The following is a 17134-nucleotide window of genomic DNA, read 5'->3' as shown; positions in this document are numbered from 1 at the left end:
CCAAGAGTGAGCATGAACTGATTCAGTGTTGGGAGATCTGAGCTTTCCACTGCTGTGCTGTGGGATATGCTCCAGTGACCATCCCATAGGTGAAGTGTGCCCTTTGCTGTGCAGTTTGGGCAGTGGGTGTCAGATAGAATGTTCCCTTGGGCTCAGGGCTGATATTTAACATCACTTCTGAAATCGCAGTCCTGAGTGTGATACTTTCCACATAGTAGGAACGCTGTCAATGTTTCTCTGAGAAGATGTAATGTCACAACACAATCACCTTCTGTCTAGTCACTGACTTGACAAACTCCCTCAGTGGCTTTCTAATGCCCTCATGGTAAAGTTGCACTATTTAATCTGGCTTCCAAATCCCACCATAGAATGCAGTCTAGGCTTCTCTCCAACCAGCCTAAATTCTTGAACCCCTGCCCCTCACTTAACATATACACATCCTTAATGTAGTCCTGAAGCAGTCAGTGTCTGGAGTTAAATCTTCACATCGTGCCCATCACATGATAAATACTCAATAAGCAGGAATTGCTGTTACTACTACTACTACTGCTACTATTGGAGCTAGAAACTCTCAGAGGCAAGGTTGAACTGAAGTCTCCTGCCTGAGTCCAGTGCTCTTTGCTCCCATTGCTTCTTTGCAGCACACAGCTCAGTACTGTGAATACTGGACAGTGAAACCATTTTATCCCACTGTCCTTATCTCCTCCTGCATTCCCTTCTGGAGTTCTGCAACCCAGGAGATAGCACAGGGGATTTTAATGACCAGAGAGCAAGACTGGTTTCCCCCTTAGCAGACGAATGTGTGCAGCATCAGAAGTCTAGGACTGCCAGCTACTTTGACATCATCCCTCCAAGCCAATACATAAATAATTTGTACAGCACCTGTTAGAGAGGCTCACCCAGCCTCTGCCTATGTGCACCATTCCATCAAAATGCTGATGATCCCGGTACTGTTGGGCTCTGATAGGGAGGACAGTCTTCATCCTCCTGCCTCTTGGCCCTTTTTTTCCCTGGTCTCCATTCTTCCTGCTGGAAACACACATTTTCTAGCTCAAGCCTGGGTCCTTCCAGCTCTGAAAATCCTTTGTCTTTTGTTATAGATGAAGGATCTGGCAGCCAAAGCAATCATTTAAAGTTCCATTCATATCATTTTTCACTTTCTCCTTTTGGCCTCAGTTTAATGCATCAGCTTTGAAAATATCCCAGGGTTGATGCTGGGGTTAATGAATAACTAAGATTGCTCTACTTTTGCAATACAGAACACTTTATAAAGATGGAAATATTTTGCTTTCTGAGAGATGCAAGTAGCTTCTTTGCTATGTGCTGTAAGTATTTTTTTTTTCTCTTTGGAAACTTTGAACATTTCTATCAGCAAGTCAGAATCCTAGATAACCATGGGCTCCAAATTCCTAGCTTCACAGGTGAAGGTCTTAAAGTGGTCATCTGATAATTGACTCCTTACCAGCCTCTGTGACTTTTACAGGAAGAGGACTTAGGTGACAATGTGGAGATTGGATAGAGGGGTAGAATCAGGAGGGTTAGGATGGGAGAGATTGAAGTCTGTATGACCTGTTAGGAGTTGGTGAAGTAGTTCAGGCCATGAACTGAGGCAGTGACAGTAAAAAGAGAGAGAAAGGAATTTTGATTGGTATTTAAGAGATAGTACTCTCATTACATGTGGTAAATGAGAATGAAGGAAGCCCCTCAGATGACTCCTATGTTTCTTGCCTGGGAGTCTCAGTACAGAGTGATATAGAAAATGATGAGGAACAGTATTGTATCCTAGGGAGACGTGTTTACCTTTGGAAACTTTAGATTTCCAAATTTAAACTGAGGAATGTGTGCAACTTTCTGGTGAATATATTCAATAGGTAGCTGGAAAAATGGCTGAGAATACAGAAAAGAAATCTGGACTAGAGTATATAGTTTTGTGTGGTGGTAGTTGTGTTCCTGGGAGTGGATGAGATCACTCAGTAAGAGAATAGAGGGCTGTGGAAGTATTCTTACTTTGACTCCATGGATTATTTTCCTTCTGAATACATGTCCATTGTTTTTGGATTCCACAGCTGACTTCCTTACTCCTCAGCCTTGTAATATTCTGGGCTCACTGACTCTCTCATAGTATTTTCTAGTTTCTTCTTTAATAATTAAAAAGTAACATGAATGAGTCCAAAATAATGGTATAAGATGTCTTGCAACCTAGAGATAATTTTGTAGCTGATATTAATGGTGAGATATATCTGACATTCAAAATGTTATACTTTTATTTTCCCATTGTTTGAAAATACTCCTGTGGCTTCCATGCATTACATTAATTTCAGCTTATGACCTTATATACAGCTATATAAACCACCACCCTTCCATTTCAACTAAACATATCTTGTGAAAATCATTTTATTTTGTATTTCATCCAAATAATAGTATAGGTATTCTCTCATCTCATTTTTATAGCTTTTATCTTAAGAAAAAATATCAAATAAAAAATACCCAAAATTCAAATTTACACAAAATAATGTAAGCAGAGGTAGTACTCTGCTAATTTATCTGAGGATTCTCTCTCCAAAAGGCTGCCTCTGGTTCTAATAAGTAATTCAATTTTCCTACATTAAATTTACTCAGAGTTTTCATATGTTGTAATTACATCCGAGTGACAGTTCATGCCATTATTTCTATGGCCCCAGCAACCACTTCTCCTACTCCCTGCCCCTAGATTTTTCTTTAGTTTTTCAGGGAAGAGAGACCTCAACACTATTCCTGGTGAGCACGCCGTCAAATATTTTCTATTGTTTTACAAATCATAATGGGTGGTTATTAGGTATTTCTGGCTCAGAGTTTTCATTCAGCTAAGACCCACAATGGTTCTTTTATCTAATTTCTTATAGATTATCATCCTTCCAAAATGCCACTGTTCCTCTATCTGGTTCTCTTGGTACTTGGGCTTCATTGTGCACCGCCTAACACCTCTGAAGGCAAAGTAACCACCTGCCATTCCTCCCAACAAAATGCCACTCTCTATAAGATGTCATCCATCAATGCTGACTTTGCATTCAACCTGTACCGGAGGTTCACTGTGGAGACCCCAGATCAGAACATTTTCTTTTCCCCTGTGAGCATTTCTGCAGCTTTGGCCATGCTCTCCATTGGGGCCTGCTCCAGCACCCAAACTCAAATTCTGGAAAGCTTGGGGTTTAACCTCACAGATATCACAACAGCAGAAATCCAGCAGGGCTTTCAGCACCTGATCTGTTCACTGAATTTTCCAAAGAAGGAGCTGGAATTACATATGGGAAATGCTCTCTTTATTGGGAAGCAGATGAAACCATCACCAAAGTTCTTGGATGATGTAAAAAACCTGTATGAGACTGAAGTCTTTTCTACCAACTTCTCCAATGTTTCTGCAGCCCAGCAGGCAGTCAATAGTCATGTGGAGAAGAAAACTAAAGGGAAAGTTGTGGGTCTTATCCAAGACCTGAAACCAAACACTGTCATGGTCCTGGTGAGCTATATTCACTTTAAAGGTAAGGCTCTAAGATGTCCATTTCAACTTCAGTGTTCTGATAATTTGGTATGGCACTAGGAGGAGCTCATGGTCTCTTCGCACTAGCATCAGTAGGTGTCCTTCATACCATAGTGATCGGCTCTACCGGACATAGCTGTGTGTAGTTTTGGATCTTCCAGGAGGGACACATAGCTCTGTAGGTGAGACCAGGAATTTTCAAGGGAAAGAGCACTTTCAGAGAGGTTAGTGACAATGATATGATCATCCCTCTCACATCTAACTAGAGAATTATGGTTTCCAAAAGATTTTGTGATTTTGCTGTGCATTCTTTGGCATGTTACATACATACTTCTATCATGTACTATGCACTCACTATGTATCAAGCATCATGCTATGTGTGTGGTTTACACACATTGTCTCATCTGATCCCTACAAGTGCCCAAGTTCACAGAGTTAATAACTTTCAGAGCTGTTATTCCTACCCAAGGTGGTCTGATTCTAAGGCTGGTGCTTGTAACAACAAGAATCATGTGACTCTTTTCTGAAGGTGCTGTGCCCAAATGATATCTCCTGGTTCTAAAGCACATGTCAGCCATGTTTGGTGGAGGAGTGAACAATTCTTGGCCACAAGCCACACACTTGTAGATGGATAAAACGGCAGAACAGATATTTTCAGATCTTCTCATTTCACCCTGTGTGTTGGATGTCCTTATACCTTTTTACAGAAGAGGAAACTGTGGCTCTGATGGGTTTAGTGTAAGTATAGTGGTTTGAACACAGATGGAACATTTGTGGAATGTATACTTCAACATTCCTGGGTGTGACTCTTGGCTCTGCCTTTGGCTAGCTATGAAATCATGTAAAGACACCTTCTCTCCATGAACCTTAGTTACTTGTCAAATTGGTTAAAAGTAGGTACCTACCTCTGTGGTGGTCTTAAATACTAGATGAGATGGCTGATGGAAAAGCTCACACTGATACTAATACTGGTTTAAAACAAACACCTTTTGTCTTTCTGTATTTTAAGCCCAGTGGGCAAATCCTTTTGATCCATCCAAGACAGAAGAGGGTTCCAGCTTCTTAGTGGACAAGACTACAACAGTGCAAGTGCCCATGATGCACCAGACAGAACAATACTATCACCTGGTGGATACGGAGCTGAACTGCACGGTGCTGCAAATGGACTATAGCAAGAATGCTCTGGCACTCTTTGTACTTCCCAAGGAAGGTCAGATGGATTGGGTGGAAGGGGCCATGTCATCTAAAACACTGAAGAAGTGGAACCGCTTACTGCAGAAGGGGTAAATATCTTAGATGATGTGGAAAGCTGAGGGTGGGCATAATGGTACAGGTAAGATTGAGTTCAGCAGAAACTCAGAGATAGGAGAATCACACTGAAGTACTTAATAGTTGTGTGATGACCACAAAAATATACTGAGACGATAATCTGTGCCAGTCCTTTGGCTGGGGACTTTACATACTTCATTTCATCCAAGTACATCAACAAACAAGTGAGAAAAAAAAGAGTATTATAGGCCTTTTTCAAATGAGGAAGTTAGGTCTACAAAGATAAAATGAACTCTCTGAAGTCAGCCAGCGAGTAACTTGATGCTTTCCTAGAGGCCAACTAGAGTTTGGGGGAAAGATAAGATTTTTACGTTACTTTGTGGATGGATAGCCATACTGCGCTGGGAGTGAAATGGAAAACAGTGAAATTATCCATGTGCTTTTACTATCCATTGAAATTCATTCCATTGGCTCCCCATCCTTGGCCAACACCACAGTTATGTTTCTTCTGGATTATAAGTGAATCATACCTCCCTACTTCTAGTGCTACAGTCCAACATTGGCTGATCCACAGTATATTCCTTCCAGGATAACTTCTATGGTTTTGGTGCCATGTGTTAACTTACATAGCAATGGTTGTCAATATCTAGGGGAGGATCAGAGTTCAATATAATACCATGGAAACAAAGAGGGGAAGGAAATCATGAGTTTAGTGTGCTGATAGACATGTGTTCCCACCTCCTCCCCCCACAGGTGGATTGACTTGTTTGTTCCAAAGTTTTCCATTTCTTCCACATATGACCTTGGAACCATCCTTCTGAAGATGGGCATCCAGGATGCCTTTGCTGACAATGCAGATTTTTCTGAACTCACAGAGGACAATGGTCTTAAACTTTCCAAAGTAAGTTGGTGGATTAGAGTTTCTGAATGTATTATCTGGAAAGTCCAGTGAGAGTGAGTTAATCAATGAGGATTCTGAAGCATAGGGAGCCATAATTACTCCTCTTAGGTCAGCTTCACCCCAGAGTCATTGTTATTACTCTGAAGCAAGTCACTGTAACAGTTACTTCCATCCCTGACCTTCATGTCCTAATGATTCTGATGGAAGAACTTAATGATCAGAACTGATGAGGTACAGTTATGGAGGAAATGGTGAAGTCAGAGGAAAGCTTAAGAAGTGATTATAGCCCTGGACAGTGTGGCTCAGTTTGTTGGAGTGTCATGTACACCAAAGGGTATCTGGTTCGGGTTTGATTTCAGGTCCTGGCATGTACAGGAGGCAACCGATTACTGTTTCTCTCACACATTGATGTTTCTCTCTCTCTCTCTCTCTCTCTCTCTCTCTCTCTCTCTCTCTCTCACACACACACACACACACACACACACTCACTCTCTTCCTCCCTCCCTCTCATGACTTATAGAGGCAGAAAGCCATGGAGAATGACATGGTTTTCTGACAGCTAGCTCTAAAATAACATAGTGTGGTAAAGGAATAGTACTTTTTTAATTCTCATGGATTGTTTCAAAACCATTCTAAAGACTATTCGTGTGTCTTGAGGGGATCAGCAGTATTTGTTCTCCCTTTACAGGCTTCCCACAAGGCTGTGCTGCACATTGGTGAAAAGGGATCTGAAGCTGTAGCTGTTCCTGAAGTCAGATTTCTGGATCAGGCTGAGATAACTCTCCTACGCCCTATCATCCAATTAGACAGATCTTTCCTATTATTAATTTTAGAGAAAAACACCAGGAGCATTCTCTTTCTAGGGAAAGTTGTGGACCCAATGAAAATGTAGTTTGGAAAGAGGCTATTAGTTAATTGAGTGTACCTATTTCAATGGGAAATAAACAGTATAGCCTGATATTATTATGTGCGCTGGATGTGCTTTCCTTTGGGCAGGGGTAGAGACCGGATCCTAGCTGAACTGCATTGGGTATGTAAAAGGCCACACCTGTGACCAAATATTTAGTTAGTCAATGAGTAACTTATTATCTAAAGCAAAGGAAGGGATGCCCATGTCAATGCATTCCACTTCATCAGAAATCTCCCCAGTTAGTTAGCTCTAAGGAATCTGACTGCACTGGTAAATGCCCCCTCTTCTGCCCTCCAGAGAATAGTTGAAATTCAAATCAGGTTTTTATATTCCAGTATTCTAATAATAAGGTCAATGAATATAAAACAATGCAAATATAGTAGATTATATTTGATCATCTCAACCACCTTCTTTCCATCCCATCAGAACAATTATTTGTATACTTATCAGAACTGCTATTAGTGAATTGTAAAAATGTGCTTCCACTACAGGACTGAGTCACAGAATGAGAGCTACCACTAGAAATATGGATTTTTTGTGATTTAAAATGCCTGGGACAAAAGAACAAGATAGACCAAGATAGATTTTTCAATACAAGCCTACTTCTTCCTCAAAAAATTCCCTTATTGCTAAGTTATAAGCTTGGACTAGAGAAAGATAGTCATCCATTCATATAACATCTCATAACCTTTCCTTTGTAATCAGACTCCTTTCCAAATGTCCCACCCCTGTCCCACTTCACTCAAGCACACATCTCCTGATTAGTCTGTCTTTTTGTCTACTTTTACCAAAGTTTAATATCTCCCTATCCTTAAATCCTTCCACAACCTCTCCTTGCCTGTGCATGCTATTCTAACCCCAATGATTAAACTAGATTTCATCTTAGACAATTTGTTTTTAAAGCCTTAGTATTATAATTCAGTACACATAAACAGGATAGTGAGCATTAATGATGTGGTGTTTGAAATTCTAGCTTTAAGTTGAAACTCTTCAGCTACAGGGAAATAATAATAAATGTATACATTTTTTAGATATTGTGCTTAAAGATCAAAATAAATATGTATGTCTAGAAAAGTATATAGCCCATAAACATTCTAGCGTTTTCTTATTAGATCCATTTGAATGGAGGCTTGCTTATTCTTTACATGGTTTATATTTTGGCTTTCTGGATAAGAAATTGGAAATCCAAAGAAGAAAAGTGACTTGTGTACAGAAAATTCATTGGTAACATGGAGTTTGGTTTCACTGAAGTTACATTACAATCATGGCTCTGTTACTATACTGTTTTGTGATCTTGGACAACGTACTAAAGCCTGCATACCTTTGGAACACTAATAATATCCATGTCATCAGGGTTCTGTAAACATTTCATGCTGCAAAATGTGTAATGTGCTCATCACAGAGCTAGACATCTGATAGAAAGCATTGCAAATATTAGTTGTTATTCCTTTTGGTCAACATCAGACCGTGGGCTGGTATCAGAACAAAGGTTGTAGTGTGGGTGTCCTAGTTTGCACATTTATGTTCGCTAGCTCAGACCTTACCTCCAGAAGCCAGAGTAAATGCCATACAGGCCCCTTACTAAACCTCCCCAAATGAGTTGGATCAGAGGTTGTTCTGAGAGGAATATCAGTATCTCCAGGGGTAATCAGGAATTACCAAGACATTGTCCTTCAAATAATTCATGTATCTCATTGTAGACTAAACCTCATTCAAATCATTCATTCCTGTGGCTAGATCTTGAAAGACTACCACTATTAACCTTATAAATCTGAACTCATTTTAGCCTACTAAGATTAAAAGATAATTTGCTTAAACTCATAATGTTGTCCATAAAATAACTATAAAAAAGGAAGCAAAACAAGAAAAATAAATAAATATTATAGAGGATGGAGTGGAAAGGAAGAAACAAATGTTTGAACAGAGGAAGAATCTATGGATAACTTTATAGAACAAAAGGGAAAAAAAAACTTAAGGGGGAACAGAGTATAAGAGAGTAGTGTTATTAATCATATAGAATTCATTAATTCTATTTATCTTTTTCTATTGTGATAGAATTACAGCCACATAGATTCAATGCTATACTACATTCCCTAGCTTCCCTTGAAGTCAGATGTAGTCATAAAACTAAATTCTCACCAATGAAATATGAGTGTAAGTTATATTTGATTGCTGACATTTTTTAAGTCTCACCTCTCCCTCTTCCCCTTGTGCCTTACATATAGGCAAGCTGATAAGAAAACCAGAGTATTCCCTTCTTTGGTACTGAGGAGGGAATCAAATTTTGGGCAGGGATCCATTTTGTGTCTGTAGGATGACCACAAATGATTTCTCTTCTTGCTTTTAATACCCTGAACAAAAGAATCCTGAAATGTCTAGGCAGCATCCACAGGTTACAGTTCAACTAGAGGCCTGGTGCATGAAATTTGTACATGGGTAGGGTCCCTAGGCCTGGACGGTAATTAGGGCTGATCAAGGCCTTCCTTCTCCTGGCCAGGGCCTTCCTTCATTTTGTTCCACCCCCTGGTGGTCAGTGCACATCATAGTGAGCATTCAAACTTCTGGTCAGTTGAGCTCCTGAGGGGATAATTTTCATATTAGCCTTTTATTATATAGGACTAGAGGCCCAGTGCACACAAAATTGTGTACGGTTAGGGTCCCTAGGCCATCTTCTGCCCGCTTGCCAGTCCCTGTTGCCACCTTCTGGTTCGCCATGGTTCCCTGATCGCAGCATGGCTCCAGTTCCCCGGAGCCTGTGGGTTCCCAAGAGGTCGCCATTCCACCCTCTCCCTGCCCTGCTGCCACTCATCTCGGTTTGCCATGGTTTCCCATTCACCAAGCTGCAATGAGAGCCTGAGGGCTGGGGGAGGGACCAAGAGGTCGACTGTTCTGCCCCGGCTCACTAGTCCAACCCCACTGCCACTTAACCTCAGTTCACAGTGGTTTCTTGATTGCAGCATGGCTCCGGTTTCCAGGAGCCTGCCAGCCATGGGGAGGGACCAAGATGTCGTTGTTCTGCCTGCTCACCAATCCTGCCCCACCCCATTACCACTCACCTCAGTTCTCCATGGTTCCCTGATTGCAGCATGGCTTCAGTTCCTCGGAGCCTGCGGCCAATGGGGAGGACCAAGAGGTCGCTGTTCTGCCCACTCGCCAGTCCCGCCCCACTGCACTGTTTACCGTGGTTCACCATTCACCATGCTGTGATCAGAGACTATGGGCCAGGGGGAAGGGACTGAGGGGTGCTCAATGCACCTCATGGTGACTGATCATTTGGTCATCCTGGTCGTCATGGACACTGGCTTTTTATATATATAGATGGGACTGTTTCTGGGTTTCATGGCAGAAGTGGTTGCCCTTAGTGGATCGTGACCTGAAACCATTTATGTATAATGTAATTACTGATGAGAAAGGCCTTACATCTATAAATTTTTTAATATGTCATATATTTATTTGTTCCTCAATTAACCCTTTTAGTGCCAGCGGGCCGATCTATCGGCCCATGGGGTATGTGCGAAGAATGCCACGGGCCGATCTATCGGTCTGGTGTTTTTACGCTCACGCCTTTTCTTTTCTGTGCGTCACATAAGTTTTGTAGACATAGTTTTAGTACCTGTCATGCTTCCTAATAATTATTGACTAATTTTCATTGTGAAAATTAAATATATGTTCATTTTTTTGGCTAGAAGAACATAAGGTATTTTCTGCTTTGTAGCATACTTGCTTTTACTGCGTAGTGGAATTTTTCCATCTAGCCGATACTACAAATCTTGCTCGATCCGGTGAACCTGGATATGACCCATGTGCCAAAATCCAACCTCTCATAGAACATGCCAATATCTTGTTCAGACACCATTATACTCCACACATGAAGTTGAGTGTTGATGAGAGCTTGGTTGGAACAAAGAACCATACACAACTCTTGCAGTATCTACCAAATAAGTGGCACCATTGGTGGGGTATAAAATTTTGGATGTTGTGCGACTGGGTCATTAACTATTGTTTGGCATTTTTTGTATACAGAGAAGCAAAATGTGATGTAGATAAAACTGAAATCCAAAAGAACGGCCTAGGATATAGTGTAGTGATTAGATTATTGAAAATGGGGAATTACCTAAGAAAAGATTATCATATTTTCATGGATAATTTTTTTATGTCTGTTCCACTGGCAAAGGACTTGTATGAGCTAGGTTGTTATGTTACTGGTACCATTCGTAGAAGTAGGAAATATTTACCCAAACAACTGACAAAAAATTTCCTGTAGGAATGAAGAGGTATTTCCGCCAAGGCCCTATTCTCGCTACTGCCGTGCGGGAGAAGAAGTCACGTTTTCCAGTAATATTATTATCCACCAAATCAAAAGCAGAAAACAGTAAACACCTAAGAAAATGTAGAGGTCAGAATAAAGAGGTAGTGAAACCATCAATTATACAATCGTATAATGATTACATGGGTGGAATAGACACATCAGATAGGATGTTGTACACATATCTTGATGAAAGACGGACTGTGAAATACTGGGAAAAAAATGTGTTTCAACATATTTTCGCGAATGATCCTCAACAGTTACATAATTTACAAAGAAAACCCCCCCTCTGAGAAAAGCCCTATGTCTCATTTGGATTTTACTATTAGTATTGTTGAAGATCTTGGGAATGAATGGCTCCTAGAGAAAAATAACAAATGTGGGAAATTAGAGGAACATGTGAGACAAGACAAGAAGCCGTTAAAAACATTACCTGGTAAAAAGGAGAAGGACTGTTGTGTGTGCAGCAAAAGGTGTGAAACAGGAAGAGGGAAGCGAAGAAGAAGCCATACAGTGTGTGGTAAATGTGAAAAAGGTCTTCATGGTGCATGCTGTCCTGAACATAAGTGCGCGTGTTAAATTGTGTGTGGGACATTTTAGTAAATTCAATGTTACTATTTAAAAAATAATGGCAAATGCATAAAAATTTGTTGGTGAGCTAATAAATAGTAGTAGAAACTAATGCTAACAAAATTAATACTGTCAAAAATATTAAAGAACAAATTTTCTAATCTGAATGTAAAAGTTTAAAATTTTTAATAATAAATTTTAAAATTTACTTTTTTCATAAATTTATAGAAGAGATAACAACATAAATGAACTTTTTTTATCATACCTGAAGGTATTAAGAGTGCATGTAAATAAAACTAGCGTCAACAAATAAGTATTAAGCTTAATATAAATTTCTTAGTACAAACGTGCAAATTCGTCAAAAAAGCCATGGCATTTTTCATATATACCAGGCCTAAGAGGCTGGCACTAAAAGGGTTAATCAATTATTGCCTTCTTTTCTAATAAGTAGATATCTTCTCTGTATTATTTTATTATTTTCATCATTTACTAAGCTGTATGTTTTTTAGTTATTTTCTTAGTTGTTGCCCTGAGTTTATGATTAGCATCTTAATTTATACTAATTTCAATATCATACAAAAAGCTTTGTTCATATGTATCTCTCTCCCAATAGTGTTATTGCCAGAAATTATCTTTATTTTTATATATAAGGTGCCAATCTATATATATAAAAGCCTCAGTGACTACCACAACTGAATGGATGACCGAACAGGCTGCATGGGGTGACCAGGCTGGCAGGGAGGTTAGTGAGGGGCAACCAAATGACTGAGCAGCAAGCTGCATGGGGCAATGAGGCCAGAAGAGGGGTTAGTGAGGGGCAACCAAACAATTGAGCAGCAGGCTGTATGGGGCGACCAGGCCAGCAGGGTGGGGGCAGTGAGGGGCATCCTGGCCAGTAGAGGGGGACAGTGAGGGGTGACCAGGCTGGTGGGGGCGCAGTAAGGGGTGACCAAGCTGGCAGGAAGGCAGTTAGGAGCTACCAGGCCGGCAGAGGGGCAGTTGGGGGCGACCAGTCCAGCAGGAGGTGCAGTTAGGGGCAATCAGGCAGGCAGGCAGGTGAGCAGTTAGGAGCCAGTGGTCCCGGATTGTGAGAGGGATGTCTGACTGCTGGTTTAGGCCTGATCCTGGGGATCGGGCCTAAACTGACAGTCAGATATCCCCTGAGGAGTCCCGAATTGGAGAGAGTGCAGACTAGGCTGAGGGGACAACCCCATGCACGACTTGTTCATCGGGCCTCAAGTCATTATATATTTGTAATATTGGTTATTGTAATTGTCTTTTGTTTTCCTCACACAATGATATTTTTCCACTGATTTTTAGAGAGAGTGGAAGAGAGAGGGAATGACAGAGAGAAATATCGATGTGAGAGAAATACATTGATTGGTTACTTCCTTCACATGCTCCCAACCAGGGCACCGAGGTATGTGCCCTTGACAGGAATCGAACCTGGGACCCTTTGGTCTGCACGCCGATGTGCTACCCTCTGAGCAAACAGGCTAGGGCTTTGTAGTTGTCTTTTAAGTCATATAAGAAAATAGAGGTATTACAAAAAAAAAAAAAAAGCATTAATACTGATTTGTTTTATCCAGTTACCATTGATGGCATTTTTTTATTTCTCCAATTACAAGGCAGAGTTGGACAGAATAAATAAAAACTATAATCCAACCTAAGACTCTATACAAAAAAACTCACTTTAGATGCATATATACAAGTAGTTTGAAAGTAAAAGGAAGAAAAAGATATTCCAAACAAAGCTGGTGTAGCTATACTATTACAAGAACAAAAGCAAATTATATAATAAAACTAGTGGCCCAGTGCACAAATTCATGCACATTGAAAGGGAATTAATTAGAAGAAATATTTTGATATCACTATTTGCCCTTTCTCTATAATAGAAGTGTCAGAGATTAAAGAAAATTAGAAAAATGTATATGAAAGTAATATATAAATTTATTAATAAATAATAACAACTAGTCTGGGTCCTGGGTGCAGGTGATTGGGATTTCTGGCTGTCAGGCCACTGACAGCAAGCTGACCAATGGTCAATTCCACGAGGGATGGGGGTCCCACTGCCCTGCTGTCTGGGTCCTGGGTGCAGGTGAATGGGATTCCTTGCTGTCAGGCCGCTGACAGCAAGCTGACCAATGGCCAATTCCCTGAGGGCTGATTCTGCTGGGGGGCGAGGCCGGCCTGGGCTTGGGATGCCGGAGGTTTGTAGGCCAGCCATGCCCCTGAGCGGGGTGCGGGTCCCCACTGGGGCCATGGCGTTCTGGTCTCTGGACCTCCTGGTGACCAGTTGTTTGGTCATTCCGCATTATGGCATCATGGCCACAGGCCTTTTATTAGTATAGATATCAATTAATAAAAAATATAACAATTGTAAACATATATGCACCCAGTAGAGTCCAAAATATATGAGACAAAAACTGACAGAATTCAAGGAAGAAACAAGCAATTCAACAATAATAGTTGGAGGGTACAATACCCCATATTCACTACTGGATAGAATAGCTAAACAAAATACTAGCAGGAAATTGAAGATGGAAATAAATCTGTAGAGCAGGTAGACATAACAGATATATATGGAACACACCACTCAAAGACAGCAGAATTTAAATTTTTTTCTCATGTACCTATAGAACCTATTATAGGATAGACCATGTGTTAACCGATAAAACCTGACTCAATACATATAAAAATATTGAAATCATATAAAGTACCTTCTCTGACCTCACAGGAATACAACTACAAATCAATAACATAAGAAAATCTGAAAATCATAGAAATATGTGAAAATTAAACATTACACTATTAAACAACAAATGAACTATATAAATCATAAGAGAAATTAGAAAATATTTTAAGATAAATTAAAATAAAAAACAGGCATACTAATACTTATGAGATATTGCAAAAATATTACTTAGAGGAAGATATATACCTGTAAACACCAAGATTAAAAGGAAAAATTATCTCAATAATATAACCTTCCATTTTATGAAACTAGAAAAACAACAGAAAATGAAACTGGAAGCAAATAAACAAACAAACAAAAAAGAAATAATAAATATGAGATTAGGGATAAAGAAAATTGAGAATAGCAAAACACTAGATAGGATTAACAAAAACAAAAGTTAGCTGTTTGAAAAGATCAAAAGATCAACCATATTGACCTGCACTAGGTAGACTGACCAAGAGAAAATAACCAAATTACTGAAATCAGAAATGAAAGTGGAGACATTACTACAGACCTTAGGGAAACAAAAAAAGATTATAAAGAGGATACTATATCTTATTGTATGCCAATACTTAGATAACCTAGATAAAATGAAAAAAATTCCAGAAAGATAAAAATCTATAAAATATAACTCAAGAAAAAATATAAAATATGAATCTACACTAATAAAAGAGGAATATGCAAATTGACCATACCTATGCAATGCCAATCAGGAGTGAGTATTCAAATTAACCCAACAAAGATGGTGGGTCAATTTGCATAGACAGGCGTGGAGTGGCTGGGGGTGGGTGCGTGATGGCACCAAGTGGCTGGCGTCCCAGGGATAGGCATCCTTGGGAGCCAGGCTGCTCTGAGCCTGTAGGCCTGTGCATAGGCCTGGAGTGGCTGGGGTCCCAGAACGACCCCCTGGCCACTCCGGGCTTACATGTACAGCTGCGGAGCAGCTGGGGGCGGGGCGGGAACATCCCCGGGACCCAGGTGCTCTGAGCTGGCGCGCATGCAAGTGGCTAGGGGCAGAGTGGGAAGTCCCCCGCAGGGAGCAAGCAGACAGCAGGGCCCTGCTTGCCTCTGGCCGTGGCAGCGAGGGGCAAGCAGTCCTCTGCAGGGCCCCCACAGAGAGCAGACACCAGGGCCTGTGGTGGCATCAAGCAGGCAGGTCCACAGAGAGCAGAGAACCACAGGGAGCAGGCCTAAGCCATCAGTAGGACATCCCCTGAGGGCTCCCAGATTGGAGAGGGTGCAGGTCAGGCTGAGGGACACCCCCCCCCCCATGTACGAATTTCATGCACCGGGCCCCTAGTACTCCTATAATAAGTAAAGAGATTGAATTGCTAATTTTCATGGGAGTTAAAAGTTTTTATTTCTCTCAGATCTCACCTGCCCAGGCTTCCCCCTTCTCCCAGGTGCTTAGAGGAAGGCAAGGCTCAGATCTTAAGGAACTTTTCCAAAAGCACATGACTTTCTAGTGTTGAAACCAGGATTCTCACCCAGGTCATCTCATTCATGAGCCTTTGCTCTTGGCTAGGCCCATACTCATTTCCAGGGAAATAGTAGGAGAAAGGGCAGTGTCAGCATAATGGCACCTTTCCAAATTCCCTGCTACAGCAGGTGGCCACCCACAAAGTAAATAGAAAGCATTAAACAAAAGCAATCAGAAAGCTGCACCAGGTTTTGATAAGGAATCATGAGTTTCTAAGATGCCAGTTGGAAATTTGGAACTTGGTATCATAGCCTCAACATCTCCATCAGAATGGAGGGGATCACAAATCCTCTTGATAATGCATTCATTCACTCATTCATTCAACAGACATTAATGGAGGACTTACCATGTGCCAAAATATTTTCCAACAAAATAAAACAAAAATATTAATGGAGTTTATATTTCAAATGTTGAGAGACAGAAAATGAGCTAAATAAGTGAAATACATCAGGTCTTACATGGTGATAAGTACCTTGGAGAACAATAAAGCAGGTAAGAAGGAAAACATAGCAATTCAGATATAATAGTTCCTTTCCGCAGTTTGGAGAAATAAGGGTTACTCTTTTTGTTTGATATACCACACTTCTCAGAACTTGAGATAAAACACCCCAACAAAGTAAGTTAATTTTTGTTCTTCCTATCACTTATTTGTTTTATTTTCTTACAAATTATTAACTTTGCAAGGCATGATGTTGCAAGGGCTTGTCTCAGTCTGTACCTCCCTACCCCCATCCTATTGTAGCAGCTGTCTTTTCTATTTTCCCTCTATCTACTGCCCACAAAACAGGCTTGTTCTTTGATGATTGTGAGCTTATGTTAAGAAAAAATCCCTCTGATGTTGCTCCTTTTATTTTCTGCTTATCTCAGTGTCTAGTTTTTTTCCTCAAATAACTGGTCTAATATCACAAGTGTGAATTGGGGAGTCAGAAGAGCCTGAGTTTAATACTTTAGTTTTATAATTTATTGGCTCTGGACACTTTGGCAAATTACTTAATGTCTGAATGGTATTAAATAAATACAATGCTAGGGAAACAATCTCAAGTTGTTATCTAGATTGAGAGGTTGGCAGTATAAATCAATGAAAGTGTCTGAGGACTAGGGAAACAAAATGTCGGTATTTTGCTACACCAACACTTCTGATCATTCCTAGCTCAGTTTTCTAGTTTCCTGTTGGTTCTCTGAACCCTTAATATAATTCTAAAAATTCACTTTTGCTTAAATTTTACTGAGCTGTTTTGTTTTTCCTAACTTTTAAATAACTTCAGTAGAAAGATCATATATAATAAACCAATGATGTACATGGCTACTAGCATCAGAGCATGGGTTTAAACTTTCTGGGCCTCAGTTTCATTATTTGTAGAAAGGAGATAATAAAAATGGCATATACATTATAGTTATTGTGGTAAGTGCCCAATAAACCTTAGGTTTTACTATTATGTAATTG

The 17134-nt window shown here is 40.3% G+C and overlaps 1 protein-coding gene across 1 annotated transcript; it reads left to right on the top strand.

Moving 5' to 3' along the window:
* The first annotated feature begins 1273 nt into the window (after nucleotides 1–1273).
* SERPINA7 (serpin family A member 7) lies at nucleotides 1274–6579 on the top strand. Its single transcript, XM_008157311.2, has 5 exons — nucleotides 1274–1325; nucleotides 2883–3518; nucleotides 4527–4800; nucleotides 5540–5687; nucleotides 6376–6579. Exons 1-5 carry the CDS (start codon nucleotides 1274–1276, stop codon nucleotides 6577–6579), a joined length of 1314 nt encoding a protein of 437 aa, XP_008155533.2.
* Nucleotides 6580–17134: the final 10555 nt, after the last annotated feature.

The sequence above is a fragment of the Eptesicus fuscus genome, chromosome 1, assembly GCF_027574615.1.
Source record: "Eptesicus fuscus isolate TK198812 chromosome 1, DD_ASM_mEF_20220401, whole genome shotgun sequence".
Lineage (NCBI taxonomy): Eukaryota > Metazoa > Chordata > Mammalia > Chiroptera > Vespertilionidae > Eptesicus > Eptesicus fuscus.
The sequence above is the reverse complement of the archived record's forward strand: the minus strand, read 5'-3'. Positions and strand labels throughout refer to the sequence as shown.

What these genes read in the sequence shown, in the direction of transcription:
- SERPINA7 (XM_008157311.2), top strand. Translation starts at nt 1,274, where the DNA reads ATGGAAATATTTTGCTTTCTGAGAGATGCAAGTAGCTTCTTTGCTATG. An exon ending in AACCGCTTACTGCAGAAGGG is followed by an intron (nt 4,801 to 5,539) that starts GTAAATATCTTA and finishes CTCCCCCCACAG; the next exon opens with GTGGATTGACTTGTTTGTTC. An exon ending in ATGGTCTTAAACTTTCCAAA is followed by an intron (nt 5,688 to 6,375) that starts GTAAGTTGGTGG and finishes CTCCCTTTACAG; the next exon opens with GCTTCCCACAAGGCTGTGCT.